We start from the raw sequence: 20,713 nt of genomic DNA, 5'->3' as shown, positions 1-20,713 counted from the left end.
AGTTCACTTATAATGAGATGTGTTTGGTTGGAAGGCAGCTAGAAGCAAGCACCGGATTAGGGGTAGTATGACATCATTTTGGCTCAAGGGACCTAAGTTGGAAGTGTCCATTTAGTAATCTAACTGCTTTTTGGGCAGATGTTTTGTAATATCACTCCATATTGGAGTTGGTCTGTAATCTAACTCCGTTATAGAGTTTTATAAATATATTTATTTTCTACCATACTTTGGTTTAATGAATAGGCCTTTTGGTTGATTGAAATTGTGGTTTTGTGGTATGGTTGGTTTATTTTCATGCAAACCTTCTATAAACACCCAAGGCCCTTTTAGGGTTTTTTTTTTCCATTGTGATAGGACAAAAACCTTCTATAAATACCCAAGGCCCCTTCTATGTGTCATTTTTTTATGCGCAACCACCAGATCACCAAAGCACCTAACATCCCTCCTCAATATGATGCCCCTAGAGAAATTCATGGAATTTCTACATGACACACTTCCTTGAGGCCACGCACCTACACGCTATGTTCACTCACGTGGTTGACTGGACCTCCACTATCCGGCTACACTCAAATCTATTTGCTAACATGCTAACCTACATGGAGACCCACCTAACGCCGCACTCGCTGGCATTACGGGATGATCATGGATTTTGGGTTCCGTGTAAACTTCTCGAGCACCTAGCCTACAACAAAAAACTCTTCAAAAAATGGCTTAAAAGATTTGAATGTAAGGCAGCACTCTCAAATCACTTCATAGAGCTTGAACCAAACAAGTCCGCAAGCTCGCAAAGGGGATATTGGCCAGTGCTTCCTCTCATGGTGGGCATGTTTTGTCTTCCACATTTTTGAATTTGAGCTCCCCTACGCCTTGGGGGTTTGTCACAGAGAAGGGTGAGCAAGAGAGGGTGGCCGCTCTGTCGATCCCATCAATGCTCGTCCAAAAGGACATCTCGGAGGGCGCCTTGGGGTTGTCCGAGAACCATCACCACTTCAATGCCAATGCTAGCAACAGGGAAATCCCCCATTCTAGAAATAGAAATCGAAAGTTTATGTCCATTAGTGGTTGGCGGGGAGCTCTTTCTCTTTTTGCACAACATCAAAAAATCTTATGGGATTGGCATGGATGAGTGCCTTAGCATGCTCAAAGTGAAATGTGAATTCCCTAGAGATGATTCAAGTACAGGCTACCTTGAGAATATCCTCCTACCATTGACAAATTCCATAGAGGACATAGTGGCAATCATGCTAGAGGCAGCGAAGAGCATGGAACAAGCTCATGTAACTAAGGAGGAGTATCAGACTGCCCAGAAAAATCTCCAGCTTGTGGACGTGCCGTGCTGGGAGATGGGTGACGGAAGTCCAAAGAGGCCAGATTTGGATGAGACGAATTCGAAGATTGATTTGGAACACAAAGCCAACGAAGATGAAGATGAAAAGCAAGAAGCTATGGTGGAGGTTGACAGTTGAGCCACGCGAGGTGGGGGGTCGCGTGCTTCCACCATACCCAGCCCTGAACCATTATGTTCCCCTTTTAGGGTTTTTTGACCCACGAGAATGATGGGGGCTGAAAATCATGGAGCCCCCTAGTTTTAGTTACCTGCCCCCCGCCCCCCCAAAATTTATGAAGGTCAGCCCCTACTTTTTGAACCTCACATTTGTATTAATGAGGAAGACAAGCCTAGTTTCCCCCTACTTTTGGAGGAGACCAAATGTGCACACTGCTCTCTTCCCATTGGTCCATTGCTAATGAGGGTCATTAGCAAAGGGCCCAAAAGATGTCTAAAGGCTTTTTAATGCATAGGCAAGTGCCCTTTTATAGATCCCATACAACTCAATACCACGTAGGGGTTTCACCAAAACAAGTGGTTTAGCACAAAACTTGGTGCTAGAGAAGCTTCATCCACAAGCTAAGTGATCTCATCCCTTTCACATGTACATGTTCCATTTGGCCCCATCCTTCTAGGGATGTGTTTGGTGCATATTCCAACACAAAGGAGAGATATGAAGTTCTCTACAAGTACAAAGAGAGTACAAAAAATTATAAACAACCCTAAACTGAGGATGAGGTTACTTATATACTAGCTAACCCTAAGGTGCTCGTTCACACTTAGATGGCCATGGGGAAAAACCTAGCGGGACAAAAGTACCTATAGTATAAGTACATTTTCTCACAATATAGTATTACCATATCTAACAAAACTCCCTGTAGTACATAGATTGCAGATCGATCTCTTAAAGGAAAGAGGTCCAGAGCTTTACAAAAGTCTTGAAACTTTTCACATGATAAGGCTTCAGTAAAAAAAAGATTTGCCACATTATTATCATGTGTACTACAATGGATCAGATTGATCAGTTTCTCTCTAACGTAGTGGTAATGCACTTCAATGTGCTTGGTTCTAGGGCATGAAAGACTGGATCTTTACAAGTGCCATTGTGTTCTAACTACTATCAATGAGAATAGGAGTATAGGTGTATGAAGGGACATAAAGATCTTCCATCAATATTCTCAACCACACATTCAATTATCATAATTAATGCTGATATGTATTCAACTTCACAAGATAATGTTACCCACAATTGCTTGCTTCTTGCTTAGCCAAGATATGTACGAATTGCGAAGAAAGAAACAATTGCCATATGTGGATTATTGTGTATCATAATTGCTTGCCCATTCGGAATCATTGAGAAAGCCTATAGTTCTAAATCACCTCCCTTGGCATAGAACAATCCAAGATCTTGAGTGTCTTGCAAGTATTTGAAGCTATGTTTAACTGCTTGTTGCCAATGCTTAGTACCTGGGCAATGTATGAACTTTGAAAGTTATTACACACCTTATTGGATGTCTGGCCGTGAGTTGCACAAATTGATTAGGCATCCAATAGCTTGATCATAAGTGGTTGAAGTAGGTGGATGCTCCCATCCATGGATGGGGAGTGGGGCGCCCGATCTACCATGACTCCACCACATAAAACACCACCTTGAACTTCCTAGGCACCAAATACGTTCTTCGCCACTATGTGAGTGTATTCTCTAGCATTGCCTTGGTGTGCACTTCTCACAAGAGCTACCTCTTCGCCATTCTTGTCCCCTCCTCCTTGGTTTCCTATGACAACAATTTAAACACCTCAGGTGGAGCCTCCAAGAAATCATCCAAATGCTTCCACTCTTGCACTACTACTAATGTGTGTAGCCCCTATGGCTCGTTGCTAAGGCAATCAAAACATTGCCGAGAAAAAAAAAAGCAACCATAAGAGAAATTCTAATTTATTAAGACCATATGTGAATTTAATACTTCAACTAAGATAATTAAGTTTTAATTTATTAATGTAATTTGCATAAGCAAGCAAAAACAAGAGGTAAAGTGTAATTTTATGGTTTTTCTCTACTATTCTCAATGTTTTTACTTCTCAACCCCTCTCAAGCTTGAGAAGTTATCTCTCTCTCCCCAAAAGAATGGTCATTCCTATGACCAATTCTCTATTCAAATGATGTTTCTCATTGATAAATTGTCAACTCATAAATCAAAATCTAGGCTTGTGAAGCTAGAGGTTAAGAGAAAGGGCTTTTTATACTTTTATGCTTCTAAAATTATGATAATTTATGATTTAAATCCATAAATTAGATTTAAGTTTAGAAGATAGTTATACTATCATAATTGTATTACTAAGTTTATTCTTTTCAAAAATATTAAAAATTATCAGTAATAGCAGCGGAGCTATGGTAAAATTTTTAAGAAATTGATACATAATTCATTCTTATGCATAACGTGAAAAGAGGACTTCCTACCATATTCTAGGATTGGTCATCCTATGCTAAAAGAATGATTTTCATCACATTCAATGGAAAACTAACTTTTAAGGTTTATCCATAATTAAATAATTAAGAAAAGAGAAAATTATGGTAATTTTATTTAAATGATAAAAGAGGAATTCCCATGACATTTGGAATTCAATCATTTAAATGGGAAAAGTGGAATTCTTAGCATATTGAATTAATGGATATTTTTATTAAAATTCAAAGATAAATTTTAGATAAATTTATTTTATGCATGAGAAATATTTAAATGATAAAAGGAAAATTCCCATGACATTTGGAATTCAATCATTTAAATGAAAAAAGTGAAATTCTTAGCATATTGAATTAATGGATATTTTATTAAAATTCAAAGAGAAATTTTAGGTAAATTTATTTTATGCATGAGAAATATTTAAATGATAAAAGAGGAATTCCCATGACATTTGGAATTCAATCATTTAAATGGGAAAAGTGGAATTCTTAGCATATTGAATTAATGGATATTTTTATTAAAATTCAAAGAGGAATTTTAGATAAATTTATTTTATGCATGAGAAATATTTAAATGATAAAAGAGGAATTCCCATGACATTTGGAATTCAATCATTTAAATAGTAAAAGTGGAATTCTCGGCATATTGAATTAATGGATATTTTTATCAAAGAAAAGAGGAATTTTAGATAAATTTATTTGATGATAAAAGAGAAATTCCCATGACATTTAGAATTCAATCAATTAAATGTAAAAAGAGGAATTCCCATGATATTTGAGATCCAAGAAATTAAATGAAAAAAAAGAAATTTTTATCATAATTCAAATTATGAGTATTTATTAAAACTGGAATTTTGAACATTATTGGAAAATATGGGTAGAATTGATTTTTGTAAATCCCATGAATCTTTTACTCAAAAAGAAGAATATTGAATATATTTCACTTGAGAAAATAAAGAAAGAATATGAAAATATCCGTTGAGCAAAAGAATCTTTACCTAGGCCAAGCAATTGGCAAAAATACTAGAAAAGTCCCATCGGTATCAAAAATAGAAAAATGTTACTAAATGTGAAATGGATGTGGATGTGAAAGAAGAGATGAGAACGAGATGTGTGTATATGTGAAAGGATGTGATATAAATGAATGTGGATTTGAATGAAGAGATGAGAATGAGATGTGAGGATATGTGAAAGGATGTGATATAAATGGATGTGGATATGAATGAAGAGATGAGAACGAGATGTGAGAATATGTGAAAGGATGTGATGTAAATGAATGTGGATGTGGATGTGATAGGATGTGATGTGATGTAAATGAATGTGTATGTGGATGTGATAGGAAGTGATGTGATGTAAATGGATGTGGATATGGATATGGATGTGAAAGGATGTAAATGAATGTGGATATGGATGTGAAGGATGTGATGTGATGTAAATGGATGTGGATGTGGATGAGATGTGATGTAAAGGGATGTGGATGTGAATGTGATGAGATGTGGATGAAATGTGATGTGATGTGAATATATGTGGATATGAATGTGAATGAATGGATGGATGTGGATAGACGTGCATGTGAATGACTGAATGGATGTGGATGAATGAGATGGAATGTGTATAAATGAGATATGATGTGGATAGATGTGGATGTGATGTAATGTGGATGGAATGAATGAGACATGATGTGGATAAATGTAGACGTGATGTGATGTGGATAGATGGATGTGAATGGATGTGATGTAAATGAATGTGATGGATGTGAATGGATGTGATGTGATGTGATGTGAATCGAGATAGATGTGAATGAATGAGATGTGATGTGAATGAATGAGATGTAATGTGAAATGAATGTGATGTGATGTGATGTGAATCGAGATAGATGTGAATGGATGAGATGTGATGTGATGTGAATCGGAATAGATGTGAATGAATGAGATGTGATGTGAAATGGATGTGATGTGATGGAATGTGATGTGGATCGGGGTAGATATGAATGGATGAAATGTGAATGAATGTGATGTGATGAGATGTGGATATGGGTAGATGCGAATGGATGAGATGTGATGAGGATAAATGTGGATAGATGTGTGAGATGGAATATGATGTGATTGGATGAGAATGGATGAAGAATGATGGGAATACATATGATTGGAAGTGGATTAAGTAATGTGGATTGATGTGAAACAATGTGGAAAGACAAGAGTTCATTATAGAAACTGTATTTATGACTTGTTTTTAAATGACTGTTTTATGTCAAGAATGCTGGTGGGGAAGCATTTTGACCGTCTTCTTGTAAATGAGGTCATGGAGACCTAAGTGATAAAGTTGCAACAGCTGACAGAGAGTTAACGGAGGACGTCCCAAGGTCGATCGAGGTCTTGACCAACCTTAGTTCGATTTAAATGGTGAGCTTCCGGTACGGTGGATGAGGGACCAAGGAAGCGGCCTATGAGTGAAGCGCTAGGTGACCTGCGAAGGATCCTAGAGGGTGCTGACCATACGGTGCTCGGGCTCTGGATCGCCGAAGATACCCACGTGTGCATCGAGGAAGAAAATGGAACAAGGTGTTAGAGTTGTTTTCTGAACTCGAGCATAGATCGTTTAATTAAATAAAAATATTCAATATTCCAAATATACTAAGAATTCCTCTTTTTCCATTTAAATGATTGAATTCCAAATATGATGGGAATTCCTCTTTTAACATTTAATTTTTCTTATGCATAAAAATAAATTTAACTAAATTTTCTCTTAAAATTTAATAAAAATGTCCATTAATCCAAATATGACATAGTTTCTGTCGCTTGGTTTTAGGTCTCACTCGGCTTTGGTCACTCACTATTTTGACTACCTCCCCAAGTAATAGTGCAATAGAGCAAGATCTAACATCTCAAATTTTGAGGCAAGGTCAGCCTTGAAAGCTATAATGAAATCCTCATTGGTGCCTACTATCACTAGCATGCCATCTACATAGAGGATGATAACAAGATAATCTCAAGCAAATCTTGCCTATCCTTTTTTTCACATATAAAGTGCTTTCCATAGGACTATTTTGAAATCCTTGTCCACTCAAATAGCATGAATCTTCTGGTACCAAGCTCTAGGAGCTTGTTTCAAACCATGTAAATCTTTATTAAGCTTGGACCCACTCGCTGATTCATTGGGTCATGTACTCTAGCATGTGACTATCATTCTCAAGAACAACACTCAGAGTATTTAACGCTGGCCACTTACGTTGCACACTACATTGTTCCCTATGAATATGCTACATCTCAGGAGAGTTAATGCTTGCCTCCTCCATTGTTGAATTAGCCAAATCAGAAACCTCCCCATTGTAGAACTTGTCTCATATGCCCTCCTAGACCAGTTCCCAAGTGCTTTCTTGTAAGAAATGCATGGTAGTTCGAGCTTTGCAAAACTGCCAAGGACAAGTCTGCACTAGCAGCTTCATACAAGGAAATGTGATTTTTGAATCCCACACTTGCTCTCATGCTAGAGTGCTTTGCCTCGGCCAAATTTGTTGTCGGCACAAACAAGCCATAATCATTTTGCGTAAGAAACCATGAACCCCACTGGAAGGCCCTAACATCCCACCATGCTAGCCAAGTTTCCAAGCAAGGAATCTCTCCCTCCATGGCATGATTATTTTGCCAAAATTTTTGCAATTCTTTCTTACACTATTCAGTGGCAACCTCTGTGGGGGTTTCTTTCCATTTTCTGCACAAAATCGTGTGGTCCTCCTAAGAGGATGCACATATACATTTCTTTGTATGATTGATCATGCTCTGCTCCCAGTGGTGGAAATCACAAGATCTCTCCTTGCCATGCATGAACTTTTTAGCACCGCCATTATACACATACCGCATAGCTAACCAATTAGCACTAGCCTCGTCGGCCATGAACCCTCGAAGCTGTGGAGTTCCAAAGCCACAGTTCTAACCTCACCATTCAACATTTTCCAAAACTCAATCTGGGAATTTATATCCTCCACCTTGAACTCACATATGGCTATTGTCAATAACTCATGGATGAAAGGGTCATACACAAGGGCACCCATTGTAGACTAGCCTTGAACTCGATGCACATGGTCAAAGTGAATCCACATCTCTTGGAGATTGCCACCAGGATGCATTCTATTCACAAGGTCCAAGCCACTCCCTAGTCCAATAGTGGACATTTTAAATACATGTGGTTGGTGTGTTGTCTCTAATTCATTAGGAAACAAAATGCTGTGAATAAATGGATATCTACATCTATTTTTTAAATCCAACACTGCATCCAATCCCTTTGAACTAACCAAACTTGCTCTCTTTGCATCCTCTACACATTTTTGAATCCTCCTCTTATCAGAAAGTGGAGTCACCCACATCCAAAAGCTCTTTAAGGTCCCAAAACTTAACAGTATTTGTAACCCCATTACCTAACAACATTTCCATAACAATGTCCCAGGTCATAGCAACCCCTAATTGTTTTGGAGTAGCGAAAGGATTGAATTGTGTATACATTGCAATATTATCCTCCACACTTTTCTGTTTTTGCTTAGATGAACCCTCTTTATAAGAGTGTTCATGAAAACCCAAATGAATAACACATCTTGTAGTTGAGAAATGGTCACCAGGTATGCAGTAGTATATAACCGCTGGACAAGTCCCTATACACTCTAGCATTTGACCACAATGTTTGCAAGAGAGATTTCCATATTCACGACCAACAATTCCTATTGAGCATGTTGTTTTATGTCTTCCTTTCCATTGTGTCAAGTTAGCACTCATTGTTCTTGCCAAGTATGGGCAATCAAGGTTCAAGCATCACAAATGACCACCACACCTATTAACCCTCACAGCACCTGCAAAACAATCTGATGTGCAAGTAATGTATTATGTCCAAACATTCCAATTGTGCTTTTGATTCATACCAATCATTGTAGAACTTGCTCCACAAGGAGGAAGCTCAAATGCATTGTATCCATCAAATGCAAAAGGCAACTCCTCCACTTGCAACACTTCTTTTGAACTACAAAAAGGGAAACATGTAAACTACTATTTAATGGTAGGTTCCCTATCAAATCCAACACACTCTAAATAGTAGTATTTTGTGTATGTCCTGGAGAACTACAATCATCTTCAAGAATAATAGGAGTTGTTTGTGTGCCCTGTTCAACAGAAACTTTATAGAAGGAATGAGTATCTGTATCAAGAACGAAACCATCTTCCCTAGTTGGTAGTGTAGTTATTTCTATCTTCACCTTCGCACTACCCAGAGACAATGGCCAAAGTGTGATAGAGAATCCCACCAAATCAAAGTGTTGAAGAATACCAACAAGCTTAAAATGACAATATCTTGCTTTATTCATAACAACAAGTTTTTTTCCAGGCACACATCCGTATACAGTAAATAAGCCTAGCCATTCAAACTCCTTTAGAATGGTAGAGCAACAAGAAATCACTTGAAAAAGATAACATTCAAAACTTGGGAGGTCATCTTTTTATTTTTTATCATTATAACGAACTCTGTCAATTTTTGACAGTGAAGATAATGATTCTCGGCAGGTGCTTTGGACTTTAAGTTTTATAGTTCATAGGCTTTAAAGTGAAATAATAAATATTTCATTTAAGCTCATTAAATGATGGACGTATCAAATATTTGATTTTTCTATTATTATTGCCAAGCCAATGAAATCCTAGCAAAAAATCAGCTTTCACTCAGTACATGTGCTTTTAATGTCCCATAAAGTGCAATAATTTATATTTCATTTATGCTCATTTGGTAATGGACGTCCCAAATATAAGTTGTTTTGTAATGTTATTCACAAAATGAAGCTAAAAATCAAAACACTTTAGAAATAATAATATCAAATTAACATCTTAATATCAATTTGATATCAAATAATTATTGTTACCTTTATCAAACCACATCAAATTAACATCTTAATCAGACTAGAACAGTAATGAGGCATGGGATATGCCATTTATTTTTTCAAATAACATCATATTGACATTTAAATATAAAATATAAAATATAATAGCCATTGATTTATAAGATCTTAGTCGTCAGCTACCATTTTAATATGTATAATATAATAATAACAGTGCTATCATTTTAATATAATGCTAACATTTTATTATAATGTAGCCTCTTGCCCCATTAATTAATAGAAAATTTTAAATAAAAAATCAAATAATAGTAGCTCTAAATTATTACAAGGTAAATTAGCAACTCTAACTTATTATTGGAAATTATTTTGTTGGAAAATTTCTTTAATTTACTATAAGGCAAATCAGCAACCCTAACTTATTATTGGAAATTTTTTTGAGAATTTTTTTTTGAAGAAATTTATTTTGGGAGGTTTGTTGCAAGGAGGTCCGCCATCGCCATCGAGCTCGCAAGGTCTACCATGCCTTCCTTCGTTGTTTTTGAAGTCGCCAGGTTTTGTATGGTCGCCATGCCTTCCCTCCCTTTGTATTTGCCTGGTTTTGTATGGTCGTTTTGTATTCCTGCTGATTGGATTTGTGGCCATGTCTTGGCCATTGGCCATGGCCATTACTAAGTAGAGTGGCCATTGGCCATGGAAATATATACCGAGATCAGGATTGAGCAAAAAATCGAGTATATACGAGATTCCTAGCAGCAAGATTAGTAGTGGGAAAAATGCAGTATATATAGTATTATCTTTTTGATTAGAGGCAAAATGAAGGACAAGTATGGATAGATTCTATGATGGGCATTTGCTAATAACGTAGATTAATGCTAAATCCTAATCTTGATACTAAATAGGAGGTATATGGTGGCTTGATTAAGTCGGGTTTGCATGAGGGCAACATGGCAATTCCTACAGAGAGCAACATAGAGTTATGAGCAATTGTATTGTGTAGTTATGGTGGTGAGGGGTGGAGCACCTCATTGCCCACCGCAATGTATTTGATGGTGGATGTATAAGGTAGTATATTGTTTTGTACCCATTGATTTTCTATGCCTTAACGAGATTGAAGAATATGACTTTGGTAAAGAGCTTAAAGCCTACATTCAATTTGATGCTCCAAGTGCAACAATAGAACAACCATGGCATGTATGTTTTGCACAATAATGTTGGGAATCAACCCACGTCGACGTGGGCTGCTTCCCAACACCATGAACAACATCTACAATGCACTTGTTTTGTTGAATCTCAAAGAAGCGATCAAATTATCTACTACCCATGCCACCCTCTAATGGCCAGTTTAGTGGCTTAGTTATGCAATAGATGGCATCAATCCTGGGATTTTGGTCATCTAGGGCATTGTTTATGGCCAATGTGTACTCGTTTCTTGCATATATTGGTTGGTAGTGATAGTAACAACGATTCATAGTTGCCACTTTGGCTCGTAGTCGTCATTGTAGATAGCAATTGTAGGAAGGAGAATGAAATGGGCAATGGGTACGTATAGCACGATTGAAGGAAAGAGAATGAAATGGGTAATGGATACATACACGCACATATATATACACACAACATAGATACATATATATATGTTGGGCAATGGATACATACACACAACATATATATATATATATATATATATGTTGTGTGTATGTATTTTTATGTGTGTGTCCATGTATCTGTGTGTCAATGTACATAGCACAATTGAAGGAAGGAGAATGAAATGGGAAATGGATTAACACAACTGATGGTAGTTGTCTTTTTTTCCCATGGACATTGGCATGGCACTCCCCTTACTATAGACAAAACCATCTTTTGTAATGATTTGTTGTTATGTATGAAGCCTCTTTTAGTTCTTTTGGAACAACTTGATGTTATGTTATGTTTTTTATGCAGCTAGTGGGATACATGTTCTCCACGCATGATTGTTTAGTATTTTTGTTTTGTGTTCATAGGATGGAGAGCAAAACTATGGACTCATCAAAGAGTGTGGGGAAACAAAGACAAACAGCAAGAAGAAAGAGAAATAAAGTTTTGCCCAAGGAACATAACAAAGAAATTGGGGATAAAGTTAGTCTTCCATCGATTGCTGAGTTGAATGAGGCTGATGGACATGGGAGTGGGATGGATGAAACGGGGGGTGGGGGGGGAGAGAGAGAGAGAGAGAGAGAGAGAGAGAGAGAGCAAGGGATGAGACACAAATTGCAATAGATGCTTCCTTTAAAATTGTGCCATATGTATGCACCTCTGAGAATGAGCTATTATCCAGTGGTGGGGAAGGGGACATCACCATAATTCGTGGTGAGGACGTCATAAGGAGGACAAAGATTATGAGCTCTATTGTCTGCCCACCTATCCCTTTATGTTGCTTGATTCCACATGCCAAAGTCTATGGACTACGAGATGATGTTTCTTCTCTTAAGGCAACATTTCAACATGAGGGTTACATGGAGGAGAAGGGGGTTTTTATAGTGTCCTTGTGTACATCACATGGGGAGGATAGCATGTTCACTGATGACATTGAGGAGAGTTAGGATGAGCATTGGAGGGCTGTCAATACAGAGTTTAAAAATGACATCGCACACAGTGATGAGCTGAAAATCTTATTAGGACACATGTTTTATGTCTGGGAGGGAAATCACAAGACAGTGGCATGGTCATCAATCATAACGGAGAAGTTATCTGACATAAAGAGTTGGCATGTGAGAGTGTTTTGCACAATCATTGATCCTAGGAAGACCAGTTAGATTACATTATTGACGGGACTTCAAAGAATGAATATGTAAGTGTTTTTTATTTCGTAATATTTGAGAGTGGTCTCTATTTTTGGGATGCTTGTCAAAATTCTACCTTCTAATTTTGTTTTTATTGTGTAGTCTCTTAGCACATGATCTTCTAATTTTGTTTTTATTGTGTAGTCTCTTAGCACATGACCTTGTGGTGCCCTCCCTCAGAGATGAGATTGTCAACCCTACAAATATTTACTCAACTAACTCTCAGGATTATTTGAGAGAGATTCTGAATTCATATGTGAAGACAATGGATTCCATCCGTCGAAGAAACACCAAGGGAGTTGAACCATGGTTCCCCTTGACAACAGGATACCACCTTGGAAAGCTTGTGTATAATGTAAGTTTCCATGTGCATGTTGTATAGCTAGTTTATGGATTGTGTTGTTCTTTTTTTAAGTGTGAATGTGTGGTCTATGTAGGTGCAATATCAAATGCATTGGAGAAGAGGCTTGGTCCTTTCAAAGATCAAGTTTCCAATGAGGAGTTTGCTAAGTTTGAGAAGAAATAAAGTGAAAACCTCACTTGAAAGTAATCAGACATAATAGGCAAGGTATATTTTGGTGCATTCTTTGGCTTCTACCTTGCAATACATGACTTGAGCGTCATTATCACCCTAGAGTTGAAGATTACTTTGGCTTTGACATATCTTGAATATTTTGGATCCAAAGTTGAGCGATGAATGGAAGAAGGAAGTACTCTCTTTTTGAAATGGAGTGAGGATAGTTTTGTATCATTAGAGAAGCTTAATTTTCTAGCTTTGTATGATGTGAGCACGTATGTGAGGTTGCAATGGCTTTCACTTTTTGAAGCAAACAAGATTAAAAAAGTTGTGTTTGCTCTTCTCAAGGGTGACCACAAGTACAGAATGTGATCTTCTTGCTTCATTGGCTTTATGGGGTGGTTTCTTTTCATGATTTATTGTTGCATATTGATGTGTTTTGGTGTGCTGTCCTCAGGTGTCTCCCAAGAGAACTTGCTCTGGATAAAATCCAAAAACATTCTCTAGAGATTTTAGCGGACTACGTGTCCATCATCTTGGAGGGCATTTTGTTTGCCATCTGATTATATACTCCAGGATTACTATGAGAAAGTGAAGATACAAGCATGGAGATACATGTTTGCCATTGGTGAGAAAGACTGAGGTTTGTTCAAGAGACAAAGAGGTGCAGGCTGTGAAGAAAGTGGATATGGTACAGATGGCTGCACAATGTCTAGTGTTTAGGTACATACAACCTAGCCTCTCCCTTTGGAGCCCGCTTTGCATGGCTTTGTATAATAGTTGTGTTTTGGACGAGTTTTGTATGCAACCTAACTGTGCATTGTTTTTTCAAAAGACATTCACTCTGTTTGAAGGAGAGCTAGCTTTTTGGGTGGTTTTCCTATCTGGGCAAGGCACTGGATCTCTGTGTGTGGCTAATGTGAAAACCACCATGTATCCCCAAAATTTTCATCGGCTCAGTAGTTGGGAGTTGGATAACTGTCCATGGTGGTTGGACATGGAGAAAGGCCACATCCTAGAACGAGAGAAAGAGGCATTCAAGACACATTCTATGATGGAAAAGGATGCATCGAACAATCCCCCATTTTCAACACACAGTTTGTTGATAAATTTGTGAAAACTAAATGTGAAGTATGTTGTTTGTACTTCTTAAGTTTGTTTGGGGGCTTGCAAGTGAAACAAAAAGAAAGCGGGCAGCCAGTGTTGTTGAGCCGTTTATCTAGACTACATTGATGACTTGTCTGCCAAAACGAGAATGATTTGACTGGTATTGGTGAGTGGGTGGCCTCTCCTGCACTCATAATTGTTGTGAACATTGCACTGTGGTGTTTGTGTGATAGTTTTATCGTAACAGAATTGAGTCTCATTTTAGGGATCCATCAGTCTAGCCTAACCCCATCCAATCCCATGGGTTAGCTAACCGCCCAACCACTGTAGTGATAGGATCCATTTAGGAATTTGGTTATGTTTTGCCCCATGTTGAAATATACAAGTGAATAGGGTGTGTGCGGGAACAAGCCCTTAGCAAGAGGCTGTAGTGATAGGATCCATTTAGAAATTTGGTTATGTTTTGCCCCGTGTTGAATATACAAGTGAATAGGGTGTGTGCGGGAACAAGCCCTTAGCAAGAGGCTGTAAAAGAGAATCTGTAAATGTGAGAGAAGCTGTGAAAAGGTGAGAAGTATCTACTGGGAGAGAATAAAGGGAGAGAATAAAGGGTAGCATGAGAAGATTTAGGAGCTGTGGAGATATTCTGGGAAGAGGTGGAGAGAATCAAGCAAAAGAGGTGGAGTGAATCAAGGAGAAATCAATGGGATTAGATGCTTGGATGTAAACTATATAAATTGAGGCCTTGGCCTAATGAGAATTTGCTAGTTTTTTATTATCCATGCCTACATTAAGCTATCAGTTAATTGCTCACTAATCACGTCTTAATTATCGTCTAATCTCTTTTTTAATGATGTTGATTCTAGCATTTGATCCACCATAGCTCATCACATTGCTGCAAATTTACCATGGTATCAAAGCCTAGCCTAGAATCCATCAAATTTTTTAGCCCATTATCTTGCTAATCACTTAGCTTATTAGGATTAGTAGATAATTAAGTTTTTTACCTCTTTTTCAATTAGCCTATGTACCCGTAGGCTGGGGAGGAGCTCTCTCCCTTCATATATAAAATTGACCCAAACCACTTTAGCCACACATAGCCACAAACCTTGTGCTTCAACCCATCAAGACAGACCAGCAAACCGCCGACGCAAGCTGTAGAAATTTGTGTTTTTTCTAGCGCCTGTTTTCTGAAGAAAATATGAGATCCTGTCTACACCAGATGCAATGGCTCTAATTCCTCTTGGCCCTAGGGGTTTTCAAGGGTGCTCTACAAGCTGGTGAAGAAAATTTTTGATTTGATCAAGTCTACGGTGAGATCCAAGCTCTTCATCAAATCTACAGGTGACTTTGGTAAAACACAGATTAAGCATTCAATGTTTGGTCAAATCTTGTGTTTCTTGGCTTAATACTCTACTAGACTAATTTCTATTGATGGCCTTGAAAGGATTTGAGCTCATTTGAACTCTAAGGCTCCAGATCTGGACTCCCTCGCATACTCTATTTTTTACACACAAAACAGAGGATTAATTTGCTGATCAGTACTAATCACTATATTTTGGTGCAATTGAGGGTTCAAATTAACCATTGGGTATTTGATACATATCCCTATAACTTCAAATTGTAATTCGGAGATGGTTTGATACTCCAACCATTCTGTACAGATTTGTTACCCTTGGTTTAATGTAATTTGTGGTGAATTTATGCTGATAAATCTATTGTAATCATCACCTAAACACCAAATTGATAAATTTATGCTGATAAATCTATTGTAATCATCACCTAAACACCAGATTGAGTTGTAAAAGGGTAGACACTGCCCTTGAATCTTGAAATTGGATCAAGAGGTAAGACCCCCTTCACATCATCATGAGTACGGCACAAGAGATAGCCAAATTTAATGGGGAGTAGTTTTACACATGGTAGACAAAAACCATGCCCATTCACATCTCTTCACATCCACTCACATCTCATCACATTCATTCACATCCATCACACCCATTCACATCCCACATTCATTCACATCTTGTCACATTCATCCTCCTCTTATCACATCTCGTTCACATCACATCACATCCATTCCATCCACATTACATTACATCACATCCACATCTATCCACATCATATCGCATTCATTCCATCCACATTACATCACATCCACATCTATCCATATCTCATCACATCCATTCACATTTCATCACATTCATCCACATAGATCCATTCATTCACATTCACATCTATCCACATCCATCCATTCATTCATATTCACATCTATCCACATCCATCCATTCATTCACATGCACATCTATCACTTCACATCTCATTCTCATTCATTTACATCACATCACACCCATTCACATATCATTACATTCACATCCACGTCCATTTACATCACATCACACCTCGTCCACATCTCATCACATCCACTCACATCTCCTCACATCACATTCACATCTTATCACATCACATTCACATCTCCTCTTATCACATTCACATCTCATCTAATCACATCGCATCCATTTACATCCCATCACATTCATTTACATTCATTCAGATCCACATCACATCTTATCACATCACTTTTAGTACCGTTTTCTACTTTCGATACTGATAGGACTTTTCTAAGTTTCTGTCAATTGCTTGGCCTAGTTAAAGATACTTTAGTCGATCCCATTGAATCTACGTATCAGAGTGTTGTTGAAGGTTTAAAAAGGAAAAATAAACCTTATCAAAATTGAATAGTAAAAACTCAGAAAGAGCATTTACATATTGTATTTTCATTCCTTAAGCTTCATTAATGGGATCTAATTCTAAACTTCCGTTTACTCATTGTATCCTCGATCTTCCCAGGGATTCCAGATTTCCTTTTCTGAATAATAATTGTCCAAGTTTTTTTTATTTTCACATTCTTTCTCAAATTTCTCAAGTAAGATATATTCAATATTCTTCTTTTTGAACAATTAATTATGCATAATTACAAAAAAAATACTTTCTAAGAATATGATGAAAATAATTCTTTTCGCATAGGATGTCTAATCCTAGAATATGGTAGGAAGTCCTCTTTTAGCATTATGCATAAAAATAAGATATGTGTTATTTTTTAAAAAATTTACCATAGCTTTACTGCTGCTATTACTGATAATTTTTCTAAAGAACAAAAAGCTTGTAATGAAAATATGATAGTAGTTCCTCTTTTATGCTTAAAATCAAACTATGAATTTAAATCATGATTTTAATCATAATCATAAACTTAATTATGATTATCCCACTAGATTAAGCTCATTCCATTATTTCTCTTTTTCCAAATTTATTGGATAATCTATTTCTCATTTAGAATCAATCAAAGTAGTTTTTAACTACTTATAAATAATCTAAAAGAAATAACCATTATTTTGTTAACACAAAATCATAAAAATACCATTTTCTTAATCTCTAGCTTATCAAGCCTAGAGTTTAGCTTTAAACTAAGGGACTATCATTGAGAAGCATCCTTTTCAAGGGATTTAGCCATAAAGATGGCTATTCTTTTAGAGAGAGAGATTTACTTAAAGAAAGCATTACAAATAAGCATGAAGATTAACTTTCTCTTCATTAAGCATTAAGACTTTAAAGAAAAGATTGATTTGAATTAAAATAATTATTTAGAAAGCTTCTCAAGCTTGAGAGGGGTTGAGAGGAAGAAAGTCATTGAGATAAATTGGAAAAAACCATTAAAATTAATTTTACCTCCAAGTTTGGCTTGATTCTCTATTTGAAGCCCCCGATCAATCAATTGGTCCACCAAGAGGAGAAGAGAAAGTCCAAGAGTTGTTGTAAAGAGAGAGAGAGAGAGAGAGAGAGAGAGAGAGAGAGAGAGAGAGAGAGAGAGCTCCAAGCTCCCAAGAGAGAGAAAAATTTAAGGGATAATAGAAAATATGATTATTTTAATATAATAATGGCATGGTATAGCTCCAATATGAAAATACAAAGGAATGAGGGTTTATTTATAGGTGAGGGAGGCCACTAACCAAGTCCAACTGGGTTCTAGAATTTTCCAGGTTCAATTTGACTCAATTTGGACAGGATTTGGATCAGTTTGGCTCCCTTATTCATTTAGTTAGATCGAAGAGAGAGGAGAGATAAAAATGTCACATTTTTTTTTAATTAAAAAACCCTTCCATACATGTGAAAAAGGTGCCTACCTCAAAGGTCCCCCTTTTCTTACCAAGGTGTTAAAAATGCATCATTTCTCTAAAATATCTCATTTTTTTAGTAATCTCTCTTAATTTTTAACTAATAAACCTTGTACTCAGTCAACTCTTCATCTTATGTGAGCATTTACTCATTTTTGGGTATTTGCTTTTATTCTTTGAATTTATCTCATCCCAACACTTGGATTAATCCAATTGGCCCATTGGAACCTTAATTGGACCATAATCCAAAAATTTCTGAAAATGTAGACCCTTAGGCTAAGGTCCCTTTATACCATTTTCAATTAAGTCCTAATGCACATTGGAAAGTTCATTTTGAACTTTTGATTCAGGGGAATCCATTTTAGACATTAGGAGGATTTTTATATCCAAAGATATCTCAATTTTGGATTACCCTCTCTCTAGGCCAAAATAGGGTAAAACAAGATATTTCTTCTATTTCAAAGAGGGGAATAATTACAAGAATAGAAGGGGAGGTTCTTACACCTTTATACCTCAAAATTTGGAGGGAGGAATCTTACACTAAACTACTATAAAGACTAGACAACAAGCTATGATTGAATGAAATGAGGATATAATTGTGTGTAGGAAGCAACACTCTCTTACCTTGCATTGTATTGGATATTCTAATTCATAAGATAATATTTTTCTTTACTTAACTAGATGATTATGGATTGATATATGTTTTTAATTAAATATAAATGATATCTTTAGTTAGATTTTTAAAATGGAGAAGAATTTAATGTAATATATATTTTAAAATAATAATTCTTAAAAATAAATAAAATTCTTTCTAAAGAAGAATACATAAAATATGTCTCTTTTAACTATAAAATAATATATTATTTAATTTATATATATTAATTGCTTTTTAGAATTAAAATTATTTTTAAAAATAATAATAATTAAAAGCATACCTTTAAATTATATATGTATATTACGTAAATTAACAAATAGCTAATTGTTAAAAATGATTTTTCTTAATCATATAAGTGTAATAATATATTTTTTTAATCATGTATTTTGAAAAAAATAGATATTATAAGAGTATTATATATATATATATATATATATATATATATATATATATATATATGCATGGATTATCTATAAATTAAATATATATATATTACATATGTATGTGAAACTCTGAATGGATGCACTGATGCATGGGGTGATGATGACATGGACACTCGAGTTAATGACGTGGTAGGGTGGATTGTTGACATGGCATACATTGTGTGACATGTGGCACAAACTCAAGATGATGTGATATATCCATGGTGGATGTTTTGATGACATAGGCTAATGATGTGGCAATTTGAGTGAGGTGGTAGCTCTCCCTCCTTGATGATGTGTTAATACATGTGGCATGGCATCTAATAAGGTGGCATGCTATTTCATCATTACTTAGGTGGCAAAGTGAGGTGACATGACATGTCATCAATGATGAGGTGGCATGTCGTGTCATCAATGATGAGGTGGTAAAATGAAGTGACATGTTGAGATGGCACATTGGGGTAAAATGTATGCCATGTGTAGGTGACATGTCACACACATGGTCACATGCATGGCCACCTTAGGGGTATCTACCTAGGCTTATACATTAACTAATCTAAATTCCCAAGCCTAGGCTTGGGAGAAAAAACTATTGAAGTAGAGATATTTTTACATAAAATGGATGAAAACAGACCTTTTCTTACTTAAATTAAACCAAATGTTTTTTTCATAGATTCATCATGATTAGGATTACCTTTCACATACAATTATTACATAATCACATAAAAATGAATTTTTATAATTTATTTACCAATTAGGTTCAATTGCTCTAGACTTTGAAGTAAATTTCTAATAAAGATCTTGAAAAATCTAACGAGTTGAAAATGAAATCTGACCATATGGTCACATTGTCCTCATAATTATCTATCCTTGGGTCATTCAATCAAGTAAAAATACATAATTTTTGTTATAAAGATGTGCTATACAAAAAATTTACTCTTTTTATATACCTTTAAAATGTATAATAATTAATTTAAAATAATAATTACATGGAAAATTTAATCAATAAATCAAGTTAAGATCACCATTATATACCTTTCTTGCATGCAAAGTGGGGATGGAATTGGAGTTCAAACAAGAAAGTTATTAACATTTTATGATCATGTTGTCTACCTATTCAAGTTTGGGACAACATGCCATATACACTATATTTATGATGTAGGAAGTTTGGCATTTAAAACTTTTAATTTTCAATAGGGCTATATGTTTAAGTGCATGAATAACAATGTGATGGTTCATTAGAAGATCTCAATGTCAAATTCATTTGAGATTAGCTATTTTTAGTGAATTAGTATATCACCAAAGCTCGCTCTGCGAACTGGTCTCTCTTCACCTCCTCCAACCTTAGACCATGGACCATAATATAGACT

General features: G+C 36.1%; 1 protein-coding gene across 4 annotated transcripts; it reads left to right on the top strand.

Moving 5' to 3' along the window:
- Positions 1-10,075: 10,075 nt before the first annotated feature.
- LOC147634165 (uncharacterized) lies at positions 10,076-14,265 on the top strand. Of its 4 annotated transcripts, none has more exons than XR_015266879.1 (4): positions 11,870-12,478; positions 12,615-12,818; positions 12,908-13,038; positions 13,445-14,265. XR_015266879.1 is itself a non-coding variant. In XM_086804553.1 (4 exons), the coding sequence occupies exons 1-3, from the start codon at positions 12,471-12,473 to the stop codon at positions 13,028-13,030; spliced, it is 342 nt and encodes a 113-aa protein (XP_086660679.1). In that variant the 5' UTR covers positions 11,870-12,470; the 3' UTR covers positions 13,031-13,038; positions 13,445-14,265. The 4 variants fall into 4 exon arrangements, 1 of the variants encoding a protein (XP_086660679.1); XM_086804553.1 differs by having other exon boundaries at positions 12,615-12,825; XR_015266880.1 differs by lacking the exon at positions 11,870-12,478 and adding an exon at positions 10,076-10,166 and having other exon boundaries at positions 12,615-13,038.
- The last annotated feature ends 6,448 nt before the right edge of the window (positions 14,266-20,713 follow it).

Source organism: Cibotium barometz, chromosome 11 (genome assembly GCF_041138505.1).
Source record: "Cibotium barometz isolate CiBa-2024 chromosome 11, ASM4113850v1, whole genome shotgun sequence".
Taxonomy (NCBI): domain Eukaryota; kingdom Viridiplantae; phylum Streptophyta; class Polypodiopsida; order Cyatheales; family Cibotiaceae; genus Cibotium; species Cibotium barometz.
Note: the sequence above shows the minus strand (reverse complement) of the source record. Positions and strands in the feature narration are given on the sequence as shown.

Excerpts from the sequence above, each read along its gene's own strand:
- LOC147634165 (XM_086804553.1), top strand. Across the intron at positions 12,826-12,907 it reads TTGGAAAGCTTGTGTATAAT|GTGCAATATCAAATGCATTG; the intron begins GTAAGTTTCCAT and ends TGGTCTATGTAG.